The sequence below is a fragment of the Coregonus lavaretus genome (genome assembly GCF_964263955.1).
Source record: "Coregonus lavaretus genome assembly, chromosome: 15".
NCBI classification, from domain to species: Eukaryota; Metazoa; Chordata; class Actinopteri; order Salmoniformes; family Salmonidae; genus Coregonus; species Coregonus lavaretus.
This window is the reverse complement of record NC_140002.1, coordinates 2,783,115-2,802,280: the sequence shown is the minus strand read 5'-3', so window position 1 is coordinate 2,802,280 and position 19,166 is coordinate 2,783,115. Positions and strand designations below refer to the sequence as shown.

General features: G+C 42.3%; 1 protein-coding gene across 1 annotated transcript; it reads left to right on the top strand.

The window, feature by feature from the left end:
* The first annotated feature begins 369 nt into the window (after positions 1 to 369).
* LOC311142438 (grpE protein homolog 2, mitochondrial-like) lies at positions 370 to 17,187 on the top strand. Its single transcript, XM_084178086.1, has 4 exons — positions 370 to 736; positions 7,563 to 7,722; positions 15,218 to 15,299; positions 15,410 to 17,187. The coding sequence occupies exons 1-4, from the start codon at positions 654 to 656 to the stop codon at positions 15,733 to 15,735; spliced, it is 651 nt and encodes a 216-aa protein (XP_084034212.1). The 5' UTR covers positions 370 to 653; the 3' UTR covers positions 15,736 to 17,187.
* Positions 17,188 to 19,166: the final 1,979 nt, after the last annotated feature.

The following is a 19,166-nucleotide window of genomic DNA, read 5'->3' as shown; positions in this document are numbered from 1 at the left end:
TGCCTTGCTCAAGGGGACATCGACAGATTTTTCACCTAGTCGGCTCGGGGATTAGAACCAGCGACCTTTCGGTTACTGGCACAACGCTCTTACCCACTAAGCTACCTGCCGCCCCAGTCTTCCAATAAACCCCAGAGAAGAAGAGACATGACAAGGGCAACCTCCTCTACTGAGGTATTTATGATCAGTCTACTCAAGATTTAACCAGCAAAGGGAAAAATACTCCAGAGCCTCTAACTCCAACAGTCTGACGAAGACATCCTCAAAGCGTTAACACTTTTCCTAACCACCTGTGGTCTCAACTAGTATATAAACAGTAAGAACCTAGTCCGTCGCCACCATACCAGCAGGTGGCGGTAATGCACCTCCGGGCTTGTACTCAGCCATAAAGCCCAACAGAAGAGAAAGAAGACTCGAACAACTGTGTTTCCACTAGATTGCACAGCCACAATCAAAATTGGCTATATCGTAAAGATTCATGAAAACTACTTTTTTGGTCTCCGTTTAAGGTTACGGCTAGGTTTAAAATGACATTTAAAATATAAATTGTAGAAATCGGCGGGGTTTGTGACTTTGTGGCTGTGATAACTAGTGACGGCCAGTCGGCTGTCCCATACTTCCGCTGCAGTGGATTGTAAACAGAATCTAAAAATATGGCCATACGCTGTCTTTTCTCGGCTCGGAAAAATCTCAACTGCGTCGGCAGATTACAACTCTTCTTGTCGAATGATTGCAGGTAAATATTGTCAACATATAGCTACTCTAGCTATTTAAAATACAGTGTAAACGTTAAAGTAAAGACAACACTTTCAACAAGCTAGCCAGCGTTAGCTCGAAAGCTAGCTTTGCTAACGTTAGCTAGCTGGGAATTCAAACCTGAGTTACGCGCGAGTAAATCGAACTTTATTCCTGTTTTATGCACTTTTCTCTCTACACGTATTCTGACCTTGTATTTCCAAGGTAACGTTGCTCGTTTGGTGTGGTGATCAGACAAATTGAGATGTGGCGAAGGTGTGTACAGCTTCTGACCTTGAGAGGCCTTGTATTCGAGAAGGGTCAACTGCAGCCCGTAATTCGGGGCGTTCCTACATGTGGGCATTCCTGCATATGCAGGAACCCCTCTTTATACTTCTATTGGTACATTTGTAAGACATGGCTCCAGTACATAGGCGGGAGGCAGGGGCGCTCCAGGACAGTACTCAGACCCGTCGCCAGACCTCAGTCTTAAGGGGGGCATAAGAAATGCATGGGAGGGCAGGGCACAATTATTATTAGCCTACACTACGTATATTTATAATAATCGTATACTCTATTTGCGCAGCACGTAATCATCACATTAAACATAACCAACAGCAATATGACCAGGTAGCCTATAGCCTACACCACATTACATAGAAGCAATGTTATGAATATCCATAAAACACTTGACTATACAACATATTAGATGTAACAGCAGAAGCAGCTCTCAAACATTGCATTTTAAAGCAGTCAACAGAGGGATATGCATTGCCATGAGACACACACACACACACACACACGCATATACACACACAGAGAGACTTTGAACCTACCGGTACTTTGAGTGGAGGCAGCGCTGTCCTCTCTCCAGTCCCTCCTGTCAGTACAGCGGGAGGCGGCGTTTCTCAGAGCAGAACCTCCTCATCAAAGTATCCTTCCACTCTGACTTAAACTTGTGAGTGAGGTCCTTTTCAAAAGCAAGCTGAATCAGCTGGGCCTTGCGTCTGTGCAGCATACTGCGCCGATGCTCTGAGAAGACGCTTTTGAGCGTGGAAAATGAGTTTTCACACATTGCTGTGGAAGCTCCTAAAGTTAGGGCAAGTGTGTAGGCTGTGAGAACAGTCGGCATAGCCTGGAGTGCACAGTTGAATGTGCTGAGGATGTTGGCTATTGTCCATTTTCCATCTTCGGGGGGAACCGGAGTGTCAGTCATTTTCTTCACCAGGAACTCACGAGCCACAGTATATTCAGATTCAACCACATCAGTTCCAGCTAATACCAGGAGAGGGGTTACCTTTGATGGGTCCAGGAAATTGTCCTCGGCCTCTGGGTTCAAAGCAGCCAGTGCGCCAATGAGCTTGCTACTGCGCTCTCCAAAACACGCATTCATCTCTCCTTGCACAGCATCGATAACACTGTAAAACAATCTCATGATCTCAGTATTTTCATCTATGTCACTTTGTGGCTGACCAACTGTTTCTTCAACTGCAAATCCGCGGAGGTTCTTATTAATTGTGCGTCTTCTCTTGCTTGGACCAGGGTCGGTCACCGGCACAGCCTCGGTGGCCGATGCTGGAGGAGCGCAGAGATCCCACAGTGTCTTCACGCAGTCAGAAGCGCTGTTCACAAGTTTCACCGCAGTGAACAAGTCCATATCTTCGGCCTGTAGTAGTCTGGTAGGCGGCTTGAAAAGTGACAACAGTTTCATAACAAGGTGCGCAATGAAAAGAAAACTGCGCTGCGTAATGGCACAAAGCAGCCCCGTAGCCTCGACGCGCACCTCCGCTCCAAGGCCTTGTGTGTTTTCCACCTCGGTCAGTAATGTGGATATGTCGTGAAAACTCTTCACCACAACTTTGACCGTTGCCAAGTGGCCAGTCCATCTCTGGTCCAAGATACGTTTCAGGGTATCGCCTTTGTTTATTTTTTATTTTTATTTATTTATTTCACCTTTATTTAACCAGGTAAGCCAGTTGAGAACAGGTTCTCATTTACAACTGCGACCTGGCCAAGATAAAGCAAAGCAGTGCAATAAAAACAACACAGAGTTACATATGGGGTAAAAAACATAAAGTCAAAAATAAAACAGAAAATATATATACAGTGTGTGCAAATGTAGCAAGTTATGGAGGTAAGGCAATAAATAGGCTATAGTGCAGAATAATTACAATAGTATTAACACTGGAATGCTAGATGTGCAAGAGATTATGTGCAAATAGAGATACTGGGGTGCAAAAGAGCAAAATAAATAACAATATAGGGATGAGGTAGTTGGGTGGGCTAATTTCAGATGGGCTGTGTACAGGTGCAGTGATCGGTAAGGTGCTCTGACAACTGATGCTTAAAGTTATTGAGGGAGATAAGAGTCTCCAGCTTCAGAGATTTTTGCAATTCGTTCCAGTCATTGGCAGCAGAGAACTGGAAGGAATGGCGGCCAAAGGAGGTGTTGGCTTTGGGAATGACCAGTGAGATATACCTGCTGGAGCGCAGACTACGGGTGGGTGCTGCTATGGTGACCAATGAGCTAAGATAAGGCGGGGATTTGCCTAGCAGTGATTTATAGATGGCCTGGAGCCAGTGGGTTTGACGACGAACATGTAGTGAGGACCAGCCAACAAGAGCGTACAGGTCACAGTGGTGGGTAGTGTATGGGGCTTTGGAGACAAAACGGATGGCACTGTGATAGACTACATCCAATTTGCTGAGTAGAGTGTTGGAGGCTATTTTGTAAATGACATCGCCGAAGTCAAGGATCGGTAGGATAGTCAGTTTTACGAGGGCATGTTTGGCAGCATGAGTGAAGGAGGCTTTGTTGCGAAATAGGAAGCCGATTCTAGATTTAACTTTGGATTGGAGATTCTTTATGTGAGTCTGGAAGTTGAGTTTACAGTCTAACCAGACACCTAGGTATTTGTAGTTGTCCACATACTCTAGGTCAGACCCGTCGAGAGTGGTGATTCTAGTCGGGTGGGCGGGTGCCAGCAGCGTTCGATTGAAAAGCATGCATTTAGTTTTACTAGTGTTTAAGAGCAGTTGGAGGCTACTGAAGGATTGTTGTATGGCATTGAAGCTCGTTTGGAGGTTTGTTAACACGGTGTCCAATGAAGGGCCAGATGTATACAAAATGGTGTCGTCTGCGTAGAGGTGGATCTGAGAGTCACCAGCAGCAAGAGCGACATCATTGATATACACAGAGAAAAGTGTCGGCCCAAGAATTGAACCCTGTGGCACCCCCATAGAGACTGCCATAGGTCCAGACAACAGGCCCTCCGATTTGACACACTGAACTCTATCTGAGAAGTAGTTGGTGAACCAGGCGAGGCAGTCATTTGAGAAACCAAGGCTATTTAGTCTGCCAATAAGAATACAGAATAGCCACTGTTGGCTTCCTGATGAAGTTGTACAGCATGTTGCATACTCCAAAAAAATCATCGACAGCTGCTTCACTGGACATGGCATGAATCACAACCAGATGAAGTTGGTGATTAAAGCAGTGAATAAATGGTATGTTACGATCCAGCTTGTTTTGGAGCAATTTCTGCACACCACCATGCCTGCCAGACATGAGTGATGCGCCATCATAAACTTGACTCAGGATTTTGTCCGTGCTGAGTCCGGCGCTTGTGAGCTCATCAATGATGACACCTGTCAGAGCCTCTGCATCACCTTTCTCAGATGTGGCCATTACCAAGAGGCGCTCACACAGACCATAGTTTTTGTCAACAAAACGCACAACCACAGATATGTTTTCTTGGCCCAAAGGACCCGTGTGCCATCCACTTTAATTGAATACCAGCTATTGCCGACTTGTCTCACTATCTCCTCTGTCACGAGTTTGCCCATCATTTAGATAATCTCGTTTTGTATCTGTGGGCTGGTATAGCGTGCATTCTGTGGGATTGTTTTTGTAATCCGTGTCAGTTCGGGAGACAAAAACAGCCCCATTGAGCTATTATCATCTAGCACACTGGCAAAACCAGCATTATCTCCACGTAAGGGCAATTTGATTCACCACTAAAAACTCCAGCATATCAATTACAGCTGACATGTAGTATCTGTTGCGAGCCAGTTGCTCTGATTTTAAGAGAGTGGAAACGTATTTCCTGTCTCTCTACGTTTTTCTGGATCTCTCCACATCGCTTCACAGGCTAAATGTTATTTTGAAGCTACATGCTTATTTAAGCCCTTGCCTGTTCCAATTGCATGTTTCCAATCATTAAATCCCTTAATGGAGAAGGTCGCGTCCGATGATACAGATTTGAATTTCCTGCACGCATAACAAAATGCGGAGTCCTTTTCCACCGAGTACTCAAGCCAGTCCCTGTTCAAATACCAGCTAGAGGAAATGATCGTTTTTTTGAACCAAACATTTTGACTGGATATTTCCTCAACACAACCTATTTGGGTTTGTCCATGCCGAGGTCACTCACACCCACTGATTCAACAGGCAGTTGTGGCCCAAATGCTGCCCCAGTCGCGGTTGTACTTGACCTGCAGGTCCTGCCAGGCCCAGGGTCGGACTCCACGGAGCTACTAGCATCAGGCTCAGACTGTCGTCCAGGGTCTCCTTCTCCAACTACATCAGGAGGCGTCGGTGTCGTATCCAATTTGGCAGAGGAGACTGTTGGTGGGCTTTTCAACCACTTACGGATATCTATGACGAACTGAAGCGAGTAAGCCGGTGAAAACTCATCCAGCTTTAAAAAATGCGCGGTAACTGTTGAGCGGCTACACTGACGTAGGCTACGTCACGTACGTAGCCTAACTTTATTTTTATTAAGGCCGTGATAGGCTGTTGCAGTGTAGATTCCCATCAATCAACCAAAATCACACCATTGTTTCTTTATATTTTTTATGTTTTAATGATAAATAAATCATTTCAAATTCCTTATATTAATCAAACCAGACGGCGTCATTTTCTTGTTTTTTATTTATTTACGGATAGCCAGGGGCACACTCCAACACTCAGACATGATTTATAAATGAAGCATGTGTGTTTAGTGAGTCCGCCAGATCAGGGGCAGTAGGGATGACCATGGTACGTGAACTTGACCATTTTCCTATTTCAGGGAAAATGTATGTAGTAAAAAGTACATTTTTTTTAGGAATGCAGTAAAAGTTGTCAAATATAAATAAAGTTAATTCCACCACTTTTATGCATGAGGAAACCAGTGGAAAAACATTGAATTAGATATGTTCCCTGTGGCAAAGTCACCACAATAAGTGGGTTATCATACAGTAAACACAGCTACAACCTTCCGAAATCCCCCTGATAGCCAGGTGCAAGGGGAGAGATCAGGGCCAACAAGCTGGCTGACATCTTTCAGTCAAAGGTAAGCTAAAACGAATGTAATTTTCAACAAGGCTGTAGGGTAATAACCAAATATTTTAGGCCTACATTTAAACTAGGCTACATCAACTAATTGTGTGGTGAGTTTGACAGAACTTTGAGTTGATTAGACCTAAATTGTGACAAATACAACAAGAGACTGTTACAATTCCTGTCCATATTTTTCCATTTACAGTGGTACAATCCTGTCAGAATTTTGTTTTTTAGCTGGTATAATTGTTGCATTTAAAACAACTTGGAAATCTCAGACTTCAGAACTTGGAACTCAGAAGAAAAAGAGTCTGACTGGGGAAAAATTGTTTTGAACGGTCATCCAACTCGGAATTCCAAGTCGGGAACTCTGGCCTCTTTCTAGAGCTCTGGCTTTCCGAACTGAAGATCACTAACATCATGATTTGACTTTTTTTTTCTTCAGTTGTGTTGAAAGTACCATAAATGCCTTGAAATAGGATTTCCGGTTTGAACGGGAATACCGTGTTATTACCAGGATGGTTGCAATCTCGGGAAGGAACATTTTGTAGATTTTCGGGAAAATATTAAATCCTGTGCTGCGTTCAAAACAACTCTGAAATCTCCGACTTCAGTGCGTTGAAGACAACTGGGAACTCCGGAAACTCTGGCATCTTTCTAAGGCTCCTGAAGATCACTGATGTCATGATTTGACCTCGTTTTTTGTCAGAGTTACCAGTTGTCTGTAAAGCACCAATAGTACATACCAGGTGTGACAGCTGTAAATCGCTATAGTTGCTCGGCGAAACTTCATATTTGGTGAGTAAAGAACGTATTATGACATTATAACGCTTGCAGAGCTATCTAATGTCAAAATGAATGGTAGCTAACTGGTTAGTTAATGATAACAAACTAACTAGCTAGCTAGGTGATGTTTACTTTGCTTTGCCCAGGCCAATACTTTGTAAACAAAAGACACTCTGTTAACCTCGCTGTGGTGGGTTTGATTGAATTCCAGTCTCTCTGTCAATGGAGTTGGAGCATCATGCCTCACTTAGCACTGCATAAACAGCAATCCTTGTATCTGAAATCTATTGTTTTAAACGGTTTATTTGAACTAGAATAAGAGTGTGTTGGATAAGCATGGAGCACTTATTGATACTGCTGTATTTTACACTTCTATGTTTACACCCACTCTGTCATAATCTTTACTGTCATTCTTCTCAAAGAACTAGTCTAAAGGGATCCTAAGTTGGTTAGTGGCTATAGCCTGAGCTATATTACAAATCCCACAAAAGTGGGATATTGGCGCTCAGCCACATTAAGTAGAATTAGGGAGTCAAATGTTGTTCAGAAGGAAATTGTGTTTGAACAGCGAATTGTTTCACAACATTATGTAATGAGGGAACATACATAATGGATTTTAGATTTGCCCTGATTGCTACTAATAATATTACTGCACGGAGTAAGATCTATTGAGGCCGATATTCTGAACCTTTCTTCTCTTCCACATTATGCATTCCAGCGCCGTGATTGGCCTCTACAGCACAGCAGCAAAGCAGTGGGGAACAGGTGATGATTGCCATGGTGATGACACCACAGATGACTCCAGCCATGCGGGGACCAATGTGAGACTGCTGGAGATGAGAGCCAGCAAGCTGGAGGAGCAGGTCAGGGAGCTGACGGTAAGAGCCTCAATGGTGACAGTAAAGGCCCTTTCTCACAAAGTCTGTTATTTTTGTCCGAATTATTTGTCTGTATAAAATTAATACGAGCACGTCTTGTTTATGGTGTCGTTCACACCAATTGCAAAATATCGTCCTGCCGCAATCTGTCAATTATTTATTCGGAACAGGTTTTTGCGTCATTTTGCATGCTAAAATAAGCTGTTGACCAATAGAACGCGCACTGCCACTGACAGGTCTGTGGATTCTTTGTGTGAATAAAATAATTGATTTCTCTCTGCCGGTTGTTTTACATTTGCAATGCATCAGTGCAGCAATGTATCAATTTAGCCAATGTGATCACGTCACACCAGAGCTACACGTCGCTCTCGCCATTCAAACTTCCCCGCCAGTTCATTGCCAACGCTGTAGCCTATTTTATAGCCATTCAGCAAGCAAGAGGATCGATCTATGCTTCTTTCCTCGAATAGGCCTATTCGTTTTTTAATTTTTTTATTGCTTGAAATAAGTTTCAAACTATATTGCTGTTCGTGAATGATATTATCGGTAGGACTGGTGGAGTGATGTCGCACATGCAGCTAACAAAATCATATGGAAATGTCTGCTCTACCCAAAATTACAACCAAATAATTGCAGTATTACCGCATAAATGGAAGAGGCAAGTGGAAGGGGGAAAAAGTAAGGAACTTGTCTGTCGGCCTTGCATTAAAGAACATAATTGGTTAAAGAAAATTGTGATAAATAAAAAAATATACCAGTTTCATTTAAGGACCAAAGGATTGACAGCCGTCCCATACAGATTGCAAAATAGTTGGGAAGAGATTTTTGACGTACCGATTCCATGGCGTAGTGTTTATGAATTGATACGCAAAACGACGCCGGATTCAAAACGTAGAATCTTTGAATTTAAATTATTATATACAATTCTTGCTACCAATAGAATGTTATTTATATGGGGGATACAATCTTCCCAGCTCTACAGATTTTGCTGCGACGAGACAGAATCATTAGATCATTTGTTTTGGTACTGTCCATTTGTAGCTTGTTTTTGGACACAGGTCCAGGAATGGCTAAAGGATTGCAATATTTACCTGGAGCTAACCCTGCAGATAGCACTACTGGGTGATCTGAAAATTCATAGTCAATCGATCAATAATATAATAATACTTTTAGCAAAAAAAATTATATTCAATTCACGATCTGTAGAAACAATGAGAATAGAAAGGTTCAGAACTTTTGTAAAACATCACAGAAAATCAATATGGATGGTGTTACGAGATAGATGGGAGGTGTTGAATGGAGCTGAAGGATGGGACTAATAACAACAACTAATAACAACAAGATAACTAATGTAAAGCATACTGTGTCCATAATAAGTATATAGGTTATAGGTTGAGAGCTTTTGTGAAAGAGCACAGTTAGAAAAATATGGCATATAGAAGCAAACCAGATGGACATCATGAAAATGATCGGAGGAAGTTCAGGAGTAAAAACAAACAAAATATAATTATTGTAGAATTTGACTGTGTCCATAAAATGTATATAGTATGTATGGGCTGGAAGTAGAGGCCTAAGCGTTGTTGTTCACTAGTTTACTCCAATTGGGGAAGGGGTGGTGGGGTTGGAAAGTAATGAAGGGAAATATAATTTAAAAAAGGATATGTGTGTGTGTGTGTGTGTGTATATATATATATATATATATATATATATATATATATATATATATATATATATATATATATATATATATATATATATACACACACACACACACAGTGGGGGGGGAAAAGTATTTAGTCAGCCACCAATTGTGCAAGTTCTCCCACTTAAAAAGATGAGAGAGGCCTGTAATTTTCATCATAGGTACACGTCAACTATGACAGACAAATTGAGGGAAAAAAATCCAGAAAATCACATTGTAGGATTTTTAATGAATTTATTTGCAAATTATGGTGGAAAATAAGTATTTGGTCACCTACAAACAAGCAAGATTTCTGGCTCTCACAGACCTGTAACTTCTTCTTTAAGAGGCTCCTCTGTCCTCCACTCGTTACCTGTATTAACGGCACCTGTTTGAACTTGTTATCGGTATAAAAGACACCTGTCCACAACCTCAAACAGTCACACTCCAAACTCCACTATGGCCAAGACCAAAGAGCTGTCAAAGGACACCAGAAACAAAATTGTAGACCTGCACCAGGCTGGGAAGACTGAATCTGCAATAGGTACGCAGCTTGGTTTGAAGAAATCAACTTTGGGAGCAATTATTAGGAAATGGAAGACATACAAGACCACTGATAATCTCCCTCGATCTGGGGCTCCACGCAAGATCTCACCCCGTGGGGTCAAAATGATCACAAGAACGGTGAGCAAAAATCCCAGAACCACACGGGGGGACCTAATGAATGACCTGCAGAGAGCTGGGACCAAAGTAACAAAGCCTACCATCAGTAACACACTACGCCGCCAGGGACTCAAATCCTGCAGTGCCAGACGTGTCCCCCTGCTTAAGCCAGTACATGTCCAGGCCCATCTGAAGTTTGCTAGAGTGCATTTGGATGATCCAGAAGAGGATTGGGAGAATGTCATATGGTAAGATGAAAACAAAATAGAACTTTTTGGTAAAAACTCGTCGTGTTTGGAGGACAAAGAATGATGAGTTGCATCCAAAGAACACCATACCTACTGTGAAGCATGGGGGTGGAAACATCATGCTTTGGGGCTGTTTTTCTGCAAAGGGACCAGGACGACTGATCCGTGTAAAGGAAAGAATGAATGGGGCCATGTATCGTGAGATTTTGAGTGAAAACCTCCTTCCATCAGCAAGGGCATTGAAGATGAAACGTGGCTGGGACTTTCAGCATGACAATGATCCCAAACACACCGCCCGGGCAACGAAGGAGTGGCTTCGTAAGAAGCATTTCAAGGTCCTGGAGTGGCCTAGCCAGTCTCCAGATCTCAACCCCATAGAAAATCTTTGGAGGAAGTTGAAAGTCCGTGTTGCCCAGCGACAGCCCCAAAACATCACTGCTCTAGAGGAGATCTGCATGGAGGAATGGGCCAAAATACCAGCAACAGTGTGTGAAAACCTTGTGAAGACTTACAGAAAACGTTTCACCTGTGTCATTGCCAACAAAGGGTATATAACAAAGTATTGAGAAACTTTTGTTATTGACCAAATGCTTATTTTCCACCATAATTTTCAAATAAATTCATTAAAAATCCTACAATGTGGTTTTCAGGGAAAAAAATTCTGTCATAGTTGACGTGTACCTATGATGAAAATTACAGGCCTCTCTCATCTTTTTAAGTGGGAGAACTTGCACAATTGGTGGCTGACTAAATACTTTTTTCCCCCCACTGTGTATATATATATATATATATATATATATATATATATATATATGTGTGTGTGTGTGTGTGTGTGTGTGTGTGTGTGTGTATGTATATATGTATATACGTGTGTATATATATGCGAGGAAATAAAATATGGGGGATTGGAATTGATGCAGACAATTACATTGATAAAAGTTGAAGTATGAAAAAATGTATGCACTCACTAACTGTAAGTCGCTCTGGATAAGAACGTCTGCTAAATGACAAAATGTTTACAAAAAAAGTTACAATCTATCTGAAATATTAAAGCTGATCTACCCCCTACATTTTTTAAAAAATATTGCTGTTCATTGTCTATATATAGGCTGCTCATTCAATAGCTAGAGAGAGGGGGAGAAGAGATAGGCCAGTGGAGTTGTGAATTGTGCAAGAAGGGAACAGTGAAGAAGAGCGATGTGTAAGTCAGAAGTTCATTAATATGTTAATGCATCATTTGTATAGCCTATATATTTGGCTATATATATTATATGATCTGCTAAAGTGAATCTGTGCTATAGGCAACCCTAAAAGACTAAGTAAATATCCGCCAGAGTTGACCCTTATCAATAAGTGGTTGCACAGATTTAGATAAAGCACTCAAATTAAAATGTGGTGTCACCATAACCACCCATTGCTTCACAAACATTGATCAACGGCTGATCACTAGACTACGGACAGGTTGCTATGGACAGGTTGCATGCATGTGTTTCTATTTTCTAATGGTTGTCAATTTCATCTTCATATAGCGTGTATCACAGCTGTCTCTATCTCCCCCTTACAACTTTCCTTGTCAATTTATATGATAGGCTACATTGATTTAGCATTATACTATAATGTAGACTATTTTTTGATATGCTACAGAAAGTATTTGAAGCTAAGGCAAGGTTTTTAATCCATTTTTGGAAAAGGAGAAATGAGATTTGCTTATGTCTGAGTGAGATACGCGGCAGGCAGCTTTGATTGATGGGTCCTTTTAGGTGGGTGGGTGTGCGTCTATGAGTTTGCTAATTCTCTATGTCCATTCAGAAAGTTTCCTAAAATAGGCCTAGCCTGTCTGGACTTCATCTCTTTAATCAGATAGAAAGAAAAATGTAAGCAGCAAGCGTCATGATGGTCATATATGTGCGAGGAATGACAACAGGTGGCGGTTTTGCATTTCCTCTCGTAATAAATGGGGTGCAACTGAATGAAACGTAGCCAAGCACCTTTCATGATTCATGAAAGCTTAACCTAATATTTGCCTTAGCATATTATTTTTCCAGTAGTATATGATTTTTCTCTCATTACTGCGTCCTCTCCAGCCACTTTGAACAACATATGGCCACTCAGAATGACCGCAGCAATGGCAAAAAATAACAATATTTTGTTGTTGTTGAATTTTCATTCTTGGACATACACTACCGGTCAAAAGTTTTAGAACACTTACTCATCCAAAGGTTTTTCTTTATTTTTACTATTTTCTACATTGTAGAATAATAGTGAAGACATCAAAACTATGAAATAACACACATGGAATCATGTAGTAACCAAAAAAAGTGTTCAACAAATCAAAATGTATTTTATATTTGAGATTTTTCAAATAGCCACCCTTTGCCTTGATGACAGCTTTGCACACTCTTGGCATTTGAGTCTTGGCATTGAAGAATCTCAAATATAAAATAGATTTAGATTTGTTTAACAATTTTTTTGGTTACTACATGATTCCATGTGTTATTTGGGGCTGCGCACAATTGGCCCAGCGTCGTCCAGGGTAGGGGAGGGAATGGCCGGCAGGTATGTAGCTCAGTTGGTAGAGCATGGCGTTTGCAACGCCAGGGTTGTGGGTTCAATTCCCACGGGGGGTATGAAAAATAAAATAAAAAATAAAGTATGCACTCACTAACTGTAAGTTGCTCTGGATAAGAGCGTCTGCTAAATGACTAAAATGTAAATGTAAATTTCAAAGTTTTGATGTCTTCACTATTATTCTACAATGTAGAAAATAGTAAAAAATTAAGAAAAACCCTTGAATGAGTAGGTGTTCTAAAACTTTTTACCGGTAGTGTAAAAACACCAGGAAATCAGCTCGAAGTGATTTTAATTTGGGAAATCTGTTCCCAAGTATTTCCACGTATAATAGAGAGACACGTGATCATATACAAATGTAAGCAAGGTTTGAAAATATTATGTTTTAGTCAAACATTATCTGTTTTTGCTTCTTGCAGTCAACAAATTATTTGTAATTATGTTCCGGCCACCTGACCATCCGCTCAAGAAAAAATCCACCCGCGGCTGAATCTAGTTGCCGATCCTTGCTCTATATAATACTGTGCGTTGCCTTGAATTCATTCTGGATTTGGGGACTCTGAAGAGGCCCCTGGTGGCTTTGTATCGAAGTACACCCCAAGAAACCTGAAGCAGTGTTGGTGACCTTATGCTAATTATTCGGATAAGTGGAGGGAAAAACTCACCAGACTTGGTGTGAATGGTTCAGTGCAGGGGTGTCCAACTCATTCCATGGAGGGCCTAGTGCAGGGTTCCCCAACTGGTGTCCCGCGGCTGAATCTAGTTGAAGATCCCTGGCCTAGTGTCTGCAGGTTTTGGGGTTTTCCTTTCAATGAAGACCTAGACAACCAGGTGAGGAGAGTTCCTTATAAATTAGTGACCTTATTTCATCAATCAAGTACAAGGGAGGAGTGAAAATCCGCAGACACTCGGCCCTCTGTGGAATGAGTTTGAGATGTGGTTTAGTGCGTCGAAATCGGAAAGTATTCAGACCCCTGGACTTTTTCCACATTTTGTTACGTTACAGCCTTATTCTAAAATGGATTAAATAGTTTTTTTTCCCTCATCAATCTACACACAACACCCCATAATGACAAACCAAAAACAGGTTTGTAGAAATGTTTGCTAATTTATTAAAAGTAAATCAATATGACATTTCCATAAGTATTCAGACCTTTTACTCAGTACTTTCTTAATGCAACTTTGGTAGCGAGTCTTCTTGGGTATGACGCTACAAGCTTGGCACACTTGTATTTGGGGAGTTTCTCCCATTCTTCTCTGCAGATCCTCTCAAGCTCTGTCAGGTTGGATGGGGAGCGTTGCTGCACAGCTATTTTCAGGTCTTTCCAGAGATGTACAATCGCGTTCAAGTCCGGGCTCTGGCTGAGCCACTCAAGGACATTGAGAGACTTGTCCCGAAGCCACTCCTGCGTTGTCTTGGCTGTGTGCTTAGGGTCTTTGTCGTGTTGGAAGGAGAACCTTCTCCCCAGTCTAAGGTCCTGAGCGCTCCGGAGCAGGTTTTCGTCAAGGATCTCTCTGTAATTTTCTCTGTTTATCTTTCCCTTGATCCTGACTAGTCTCCCAGTCCCTGCCGCTGAAAAACATCCCCACATCATGATGATTCTGCCACCACCATGCTTCACCATAGGGAAGGTGCCAGGTTTCCTCCAGACGTGATGCTTGATTGAATCTTGGTTTCATCAGACCTGATAATCCAGATAATCTTGTTTCTCGTGGTCTGAGAGTCTTTAGGTGCCTTTTGGCAAACTCCAAGTGGGCTGTCATGTGCCTTTTACTGAGGAGTGGCTTCCGTCTGGTCACTCAACCATAAAGGCCTGATTGGTGGAGTGCTGCAAAGATGGCTGTCCTTCTGTAAGGTTCTCCCATCTCCACAGAGGAACTCTGGAGCTCTGTCAGAGTGACCATCGGGTTCTTGGTCACCTCCCTGACCAAGGCCCTTCTCACCCGATTGCTCAGTTTGGCATGGTGGTTCCAAACTTCTTCCATTTAAGAATGATGGAGGCCAAGTTGTAGAACCATCTCAAGGATGCTCAATGGTAACAGGATGCACCTGAGCTCAATTTTCGAGTCTCATAGCAAAGGGTCTGAATACTTATGTAAATAAGGTATCTGTTTTTTATTTGTAAGAAATTAGCAAAAATGTCTAACATCCTGTTTTTGCTTTGTCATTAGGGGGTATTGTGTGTAGATTGCTGAGGACTTTCTTTAAAAAATTATCAATTTTAGAATAAGGCTGTAACATAACAATGTGGAAAAAGTCAAGGGGTCTGAATGATTTCAGAAGGCACTGTATATGTATTTTTAATCACGTAAGATGTACTGCATTGTATTCTAGGAAAGATACAAAAGGGTCCTGGCTGACTCTGACAACGTTCGAAGAAGAACTCAGAAGTTTGTTCAAGACGCCAAGATGTTTGGTGAGATGATGTAGTTTTTTTCCTACCCTGACATCTCCGACCCATACCTAGTATGGTCCTTCTACTTTGTGCAGTTGTAATCCCTCTCCCCTACCACTCCACTCCCACAGGGATCCAGAGTTTCTGTCGTGACCTGGTGGAGGTGGCTGACCTGTTGAAGCAGACGACAGGAAACCTGCAGGGGGAGGAGGTCCAGAGACTGGCCCAGGTCAAGGACCGGCTGCAGGGGGTCTTCACAAAGCACGGTCTGGAGAAGATGAGCCCTGTTGGGGCTAAATACGACCCCTACCAGCACGAGATAGTGTGCCACACTCCTGCTGAGGGAGAGGAGCCTGGCACCGTTGCTGTGGTGAAGCAGGATGGGTACAAGCTCCATGGACGCACCATCAGGCATGCCCAGGTGGGCATTGCTGTGATGACACAGGAGCAGGACTAAGGCTTGTGCTAGTCTCTGACCCCTCTCTAGTACTTCACGGTCGTCTGCACCTGACAGGTCCAGCTTTGCAACAATCCTTTCAGTTACTTAAATATTTTTCATGTGGTTTGTTTCAATTTTGTCACTTTCTCTAGATTAATTGTGTACATATGTATTTGTGTATTTGATAGTTTTTCCTGTATTTTTTTTTTTACTTGATCTGAAAATAGGGTCACTGTCACATGTTCTTCTAGAAGTACTTTAACTTTGAGACTGTGCCCATCTTTGTTATTTTTAAGTGTTTTTTAAATATATAATTGTTTGTATATTTTTTGGGGGGGTTTGATAACCTGTTGAGCTACAATATCTTGTTCGTATCCCATGGATTTGCAGGACTGACGACGGCAAGTCTTTACTTAGCTTGGCTAGCTATAGCTAGCTGGTTAATCTAAATTTGAATGATGCACCGGATGTTTGTTCCACCTGTCCCGGTTTCTGGAAGGATGCGGACTGCGCTGTGCTGACAGAGGCTCGTCTCATAGGAGACTGCCAAAGCATCACTCAGGTGGGTGCTACACTTTCGTTGGTGGATGTTCCAGCCTATACAGAGGAGTAGCTGTGAACTTAAGCGACAGAAGTGCCTGATGAAAAGCTCCGGGCCTGCCTGTCTGACTGATGGCTGTACCATCGATGCCACCACCAACACTCAAGTTACTCCTATCTGTGGAAGACCATCTCCCATGAACTGCCAGCTGCCTGAATAGTTTTTTGTTTGTTTTTTTAAAAGCAACTTTGAGATTCTGTATGAAAAGCGCTAGCTATATAAACAAAATATTATTATTATTAGTCATATGAATGTGTTCGCTATTTACTAACGTTCCCAGATATGTGTAGATACTTAATGATATTGTTATAACTCATAAGACCTGGTTGATGAAACATTTAGTTTACTTAGTAATGTGGAAATTGTGTACGTTTGGAGAGGTAGTATTATTTACACTGCCCTCCAGAATTGTGGTTGTTTCTGTATGTGAGCAAGTAACAATGAAGTTCTTGATGTTTGAGAGAATCTGTGCTCTTACAGATTGGGATGGTTGTGTAGAATGTGCAGTTACCTGTATCTTAGATGAAGGTTGCACCTTTTACATTGAAAATGTTGGGATTGATGTATTTATTCAGACAATGTGTTTAGCATTACCCAAAGAGCAATGTGTATATTTTGATGATGCAGCTATGAAATAGTTTCAGTTAGGCAGGTTTGGATCCTCTACCCTACCCTTCTCTCCACTTTTCTTTATCTGGCCTTCTTCGTCTGGTACTTTTAATGGAAATTGTACTTTGATTGATGCACTTGATTTTATGATCTAATGTACTGCACTTGATTTGATGTACAGTGCCTTCCGACTCCTGTAATAGTCTATTGGAGAATTTATTTGACGGCCATCTAATATGAATAAAACAATTTAAAGTGTGTATTCTGTAAGATTAGTGTCTCTGTCATTAGTTTAGAAAATGATGAGGGTGACACTGCCCAATCCCAATTCATTTTCATGCCCGCTTACTTGTGTACTTGGAAGTCCACCAGTTGGAAAGACCACTTTTGTAGGAGTCGGCACAAGCGGAGAAGAAATCTGAGAACTGGCATCACTGTGAGTGCGGCTGAAAGTTTTTGGGGACTCGATTTCACAGCCGAGGCCTTGCAAGGAATACTGTTGTGACTGTTCTGCCCTCACAGGCTCCTGTTTTGGACTGAAGGAGTGGGACGGGTTTTGAATTTGATGTCTATTCTGTGGTTTGTCATCTTTTCCCACAATGGATGTTATATTTTTCACGTTCACTTCCCCGTACAGTAGGTGGTGGCAATACATATTATAGGTTGTGTAGTCTTCCAATAAACCCCAGAGAAGAAGAGACAGGACAAGGGCAACCTCCTTGTCCATTTTTTCACCTTTATTTAACCAGGTAAGCCAGTTGAGAACAAGTTCTCATTTTCAACTGCGACCTGGCCAAGATAAAGCAAAGCAGTGCGATAAAAACAACAACACAGAGATACATATGGGGTAAACAAAACAAAGTAAAAAATACAACAGAAAATATATACGGATGGCACTGTGATAGACTACATCCAATTTGCTGAGTAGGGTGTTGGAGGCTATTTTCTAAATGACATCACCGAAGTCAAGGATCGGTAGGATAGTCAGTTTTACGAGGGCATGTTTGGCAGCATGAGGGAAGGAGGCTTTGTTGTGAAATAGGAAGCCGATTCTAGATCTAAGTTTTGATTGGAGATGCTTAATGTGAGTCTGGAAGGAGAGTTTACAGTCTAACCAGACACCTAGGTATTTGTAGTTGTCCACATACTCTAGGTCAGACCCGCCGAGAATAGTGATTCTAGTCGGGTGGGCGGGTGCAAGCAGCGTTTGGTTGAAGAGCATGCATTTAGTTTTACTAGTGTTTAAGAGCAGTTGAAGGCTACGGAAGGAGTGTTGTATGGCGTTGAAGCTCGTTTGGAGGTTTGTTAACACAGTGTCCAATGAAGGGCCAGATGTATACAAAATGGTGTTGTCCGCATAGAGGTGGATCCGAGCGTCACCAGCAGCAAGAGCGACATCATTGATATACACAGAGAATAGAGTCGGCCCGAGAATTGAACCCTGTGGCACCCCCATAGAGACTGCCAGAGGTCCAGACAACAGGCCCTCCGATTTGACACATTGAACTCTATCTGAGAGGTAGTTAGTGAACCAAGCGAGGCAGTCATTAGAGAAACCAAGGCTATTTAGTCTGCCAATAAGAATGCGGTGGTTGACAGAGTCGAAAGCCTTGGCCAGGTCGATGAAGACGGCTGCGCAGTACTGTCTTTTATCGATCGCGGTTATAATATCGTTTAGGACCTTGAGCGTGGCTGAGGTGCACCCATGACCAGCTCGGAAACCGGATTGCATAGCGGAGAAGGTACGGTGGGATTTGGAATGGTCTGTGATCTGTTTTTTAACTTGGCTTTCAAATACTTTCGAAAGGCAGGGCAGGATGGATATAGGTCTGTAACAGTTTGGATCTAGAGTGTCACCCCCTTTGAAGAGGGGGATGACCGCGGCAGCTTTCCAATCTCTGGGGATCTCAGACGTTACGAAAGAGAGGTTGAACAGGCTAGTAATAGGGGTTGCGACAATTTCGGCAGCTAATTTTATAAAGAAATGGTCCAGATTGTCTAGCCCAGCTGATTTGTAGGGGTCCAGATTTTTCAGTTCTTCAGAACATCAGCTGTCTGAATTTGTGTGAAGGAGAAGCGGGGGGGGCATGGGCAAGTTGCAGCGGAGGGTGCAGAGCTGGTCGCCGGGGTAATGGTAGCCAGGTGGAAAGCATGGCCAGCCGTAGCAAAATGCTTGTTGAAATTCTCGATTAATGTAGATTTATCGGTGGTGACAGTGTTTCCTAGCCTCAGTGCAGTG

Coding starts and splice junctions, on each gene's coding strand:
- LOC311142438 (XM_084178086.1), top strand. CDS start 654: ATGGCCATACGCTGTCTTTTCTCGGCTCGGAAAAATCTCAACTGCGTC. Junction 7,723..15,217: donor AGCAGGTCAGGGAGCTGACG/GTAAGAGCCTCA, acceptor ATTGTATTCTAG/GAAAGATACAAAAGGGTCCT. Junction 15,300..15,409: donor TCAAGACGCCAAGATGTTTG/GTGAGATGATGT, acceptor CCACTCCCACAG/GGATCCAGAGTTTCTGTCGT.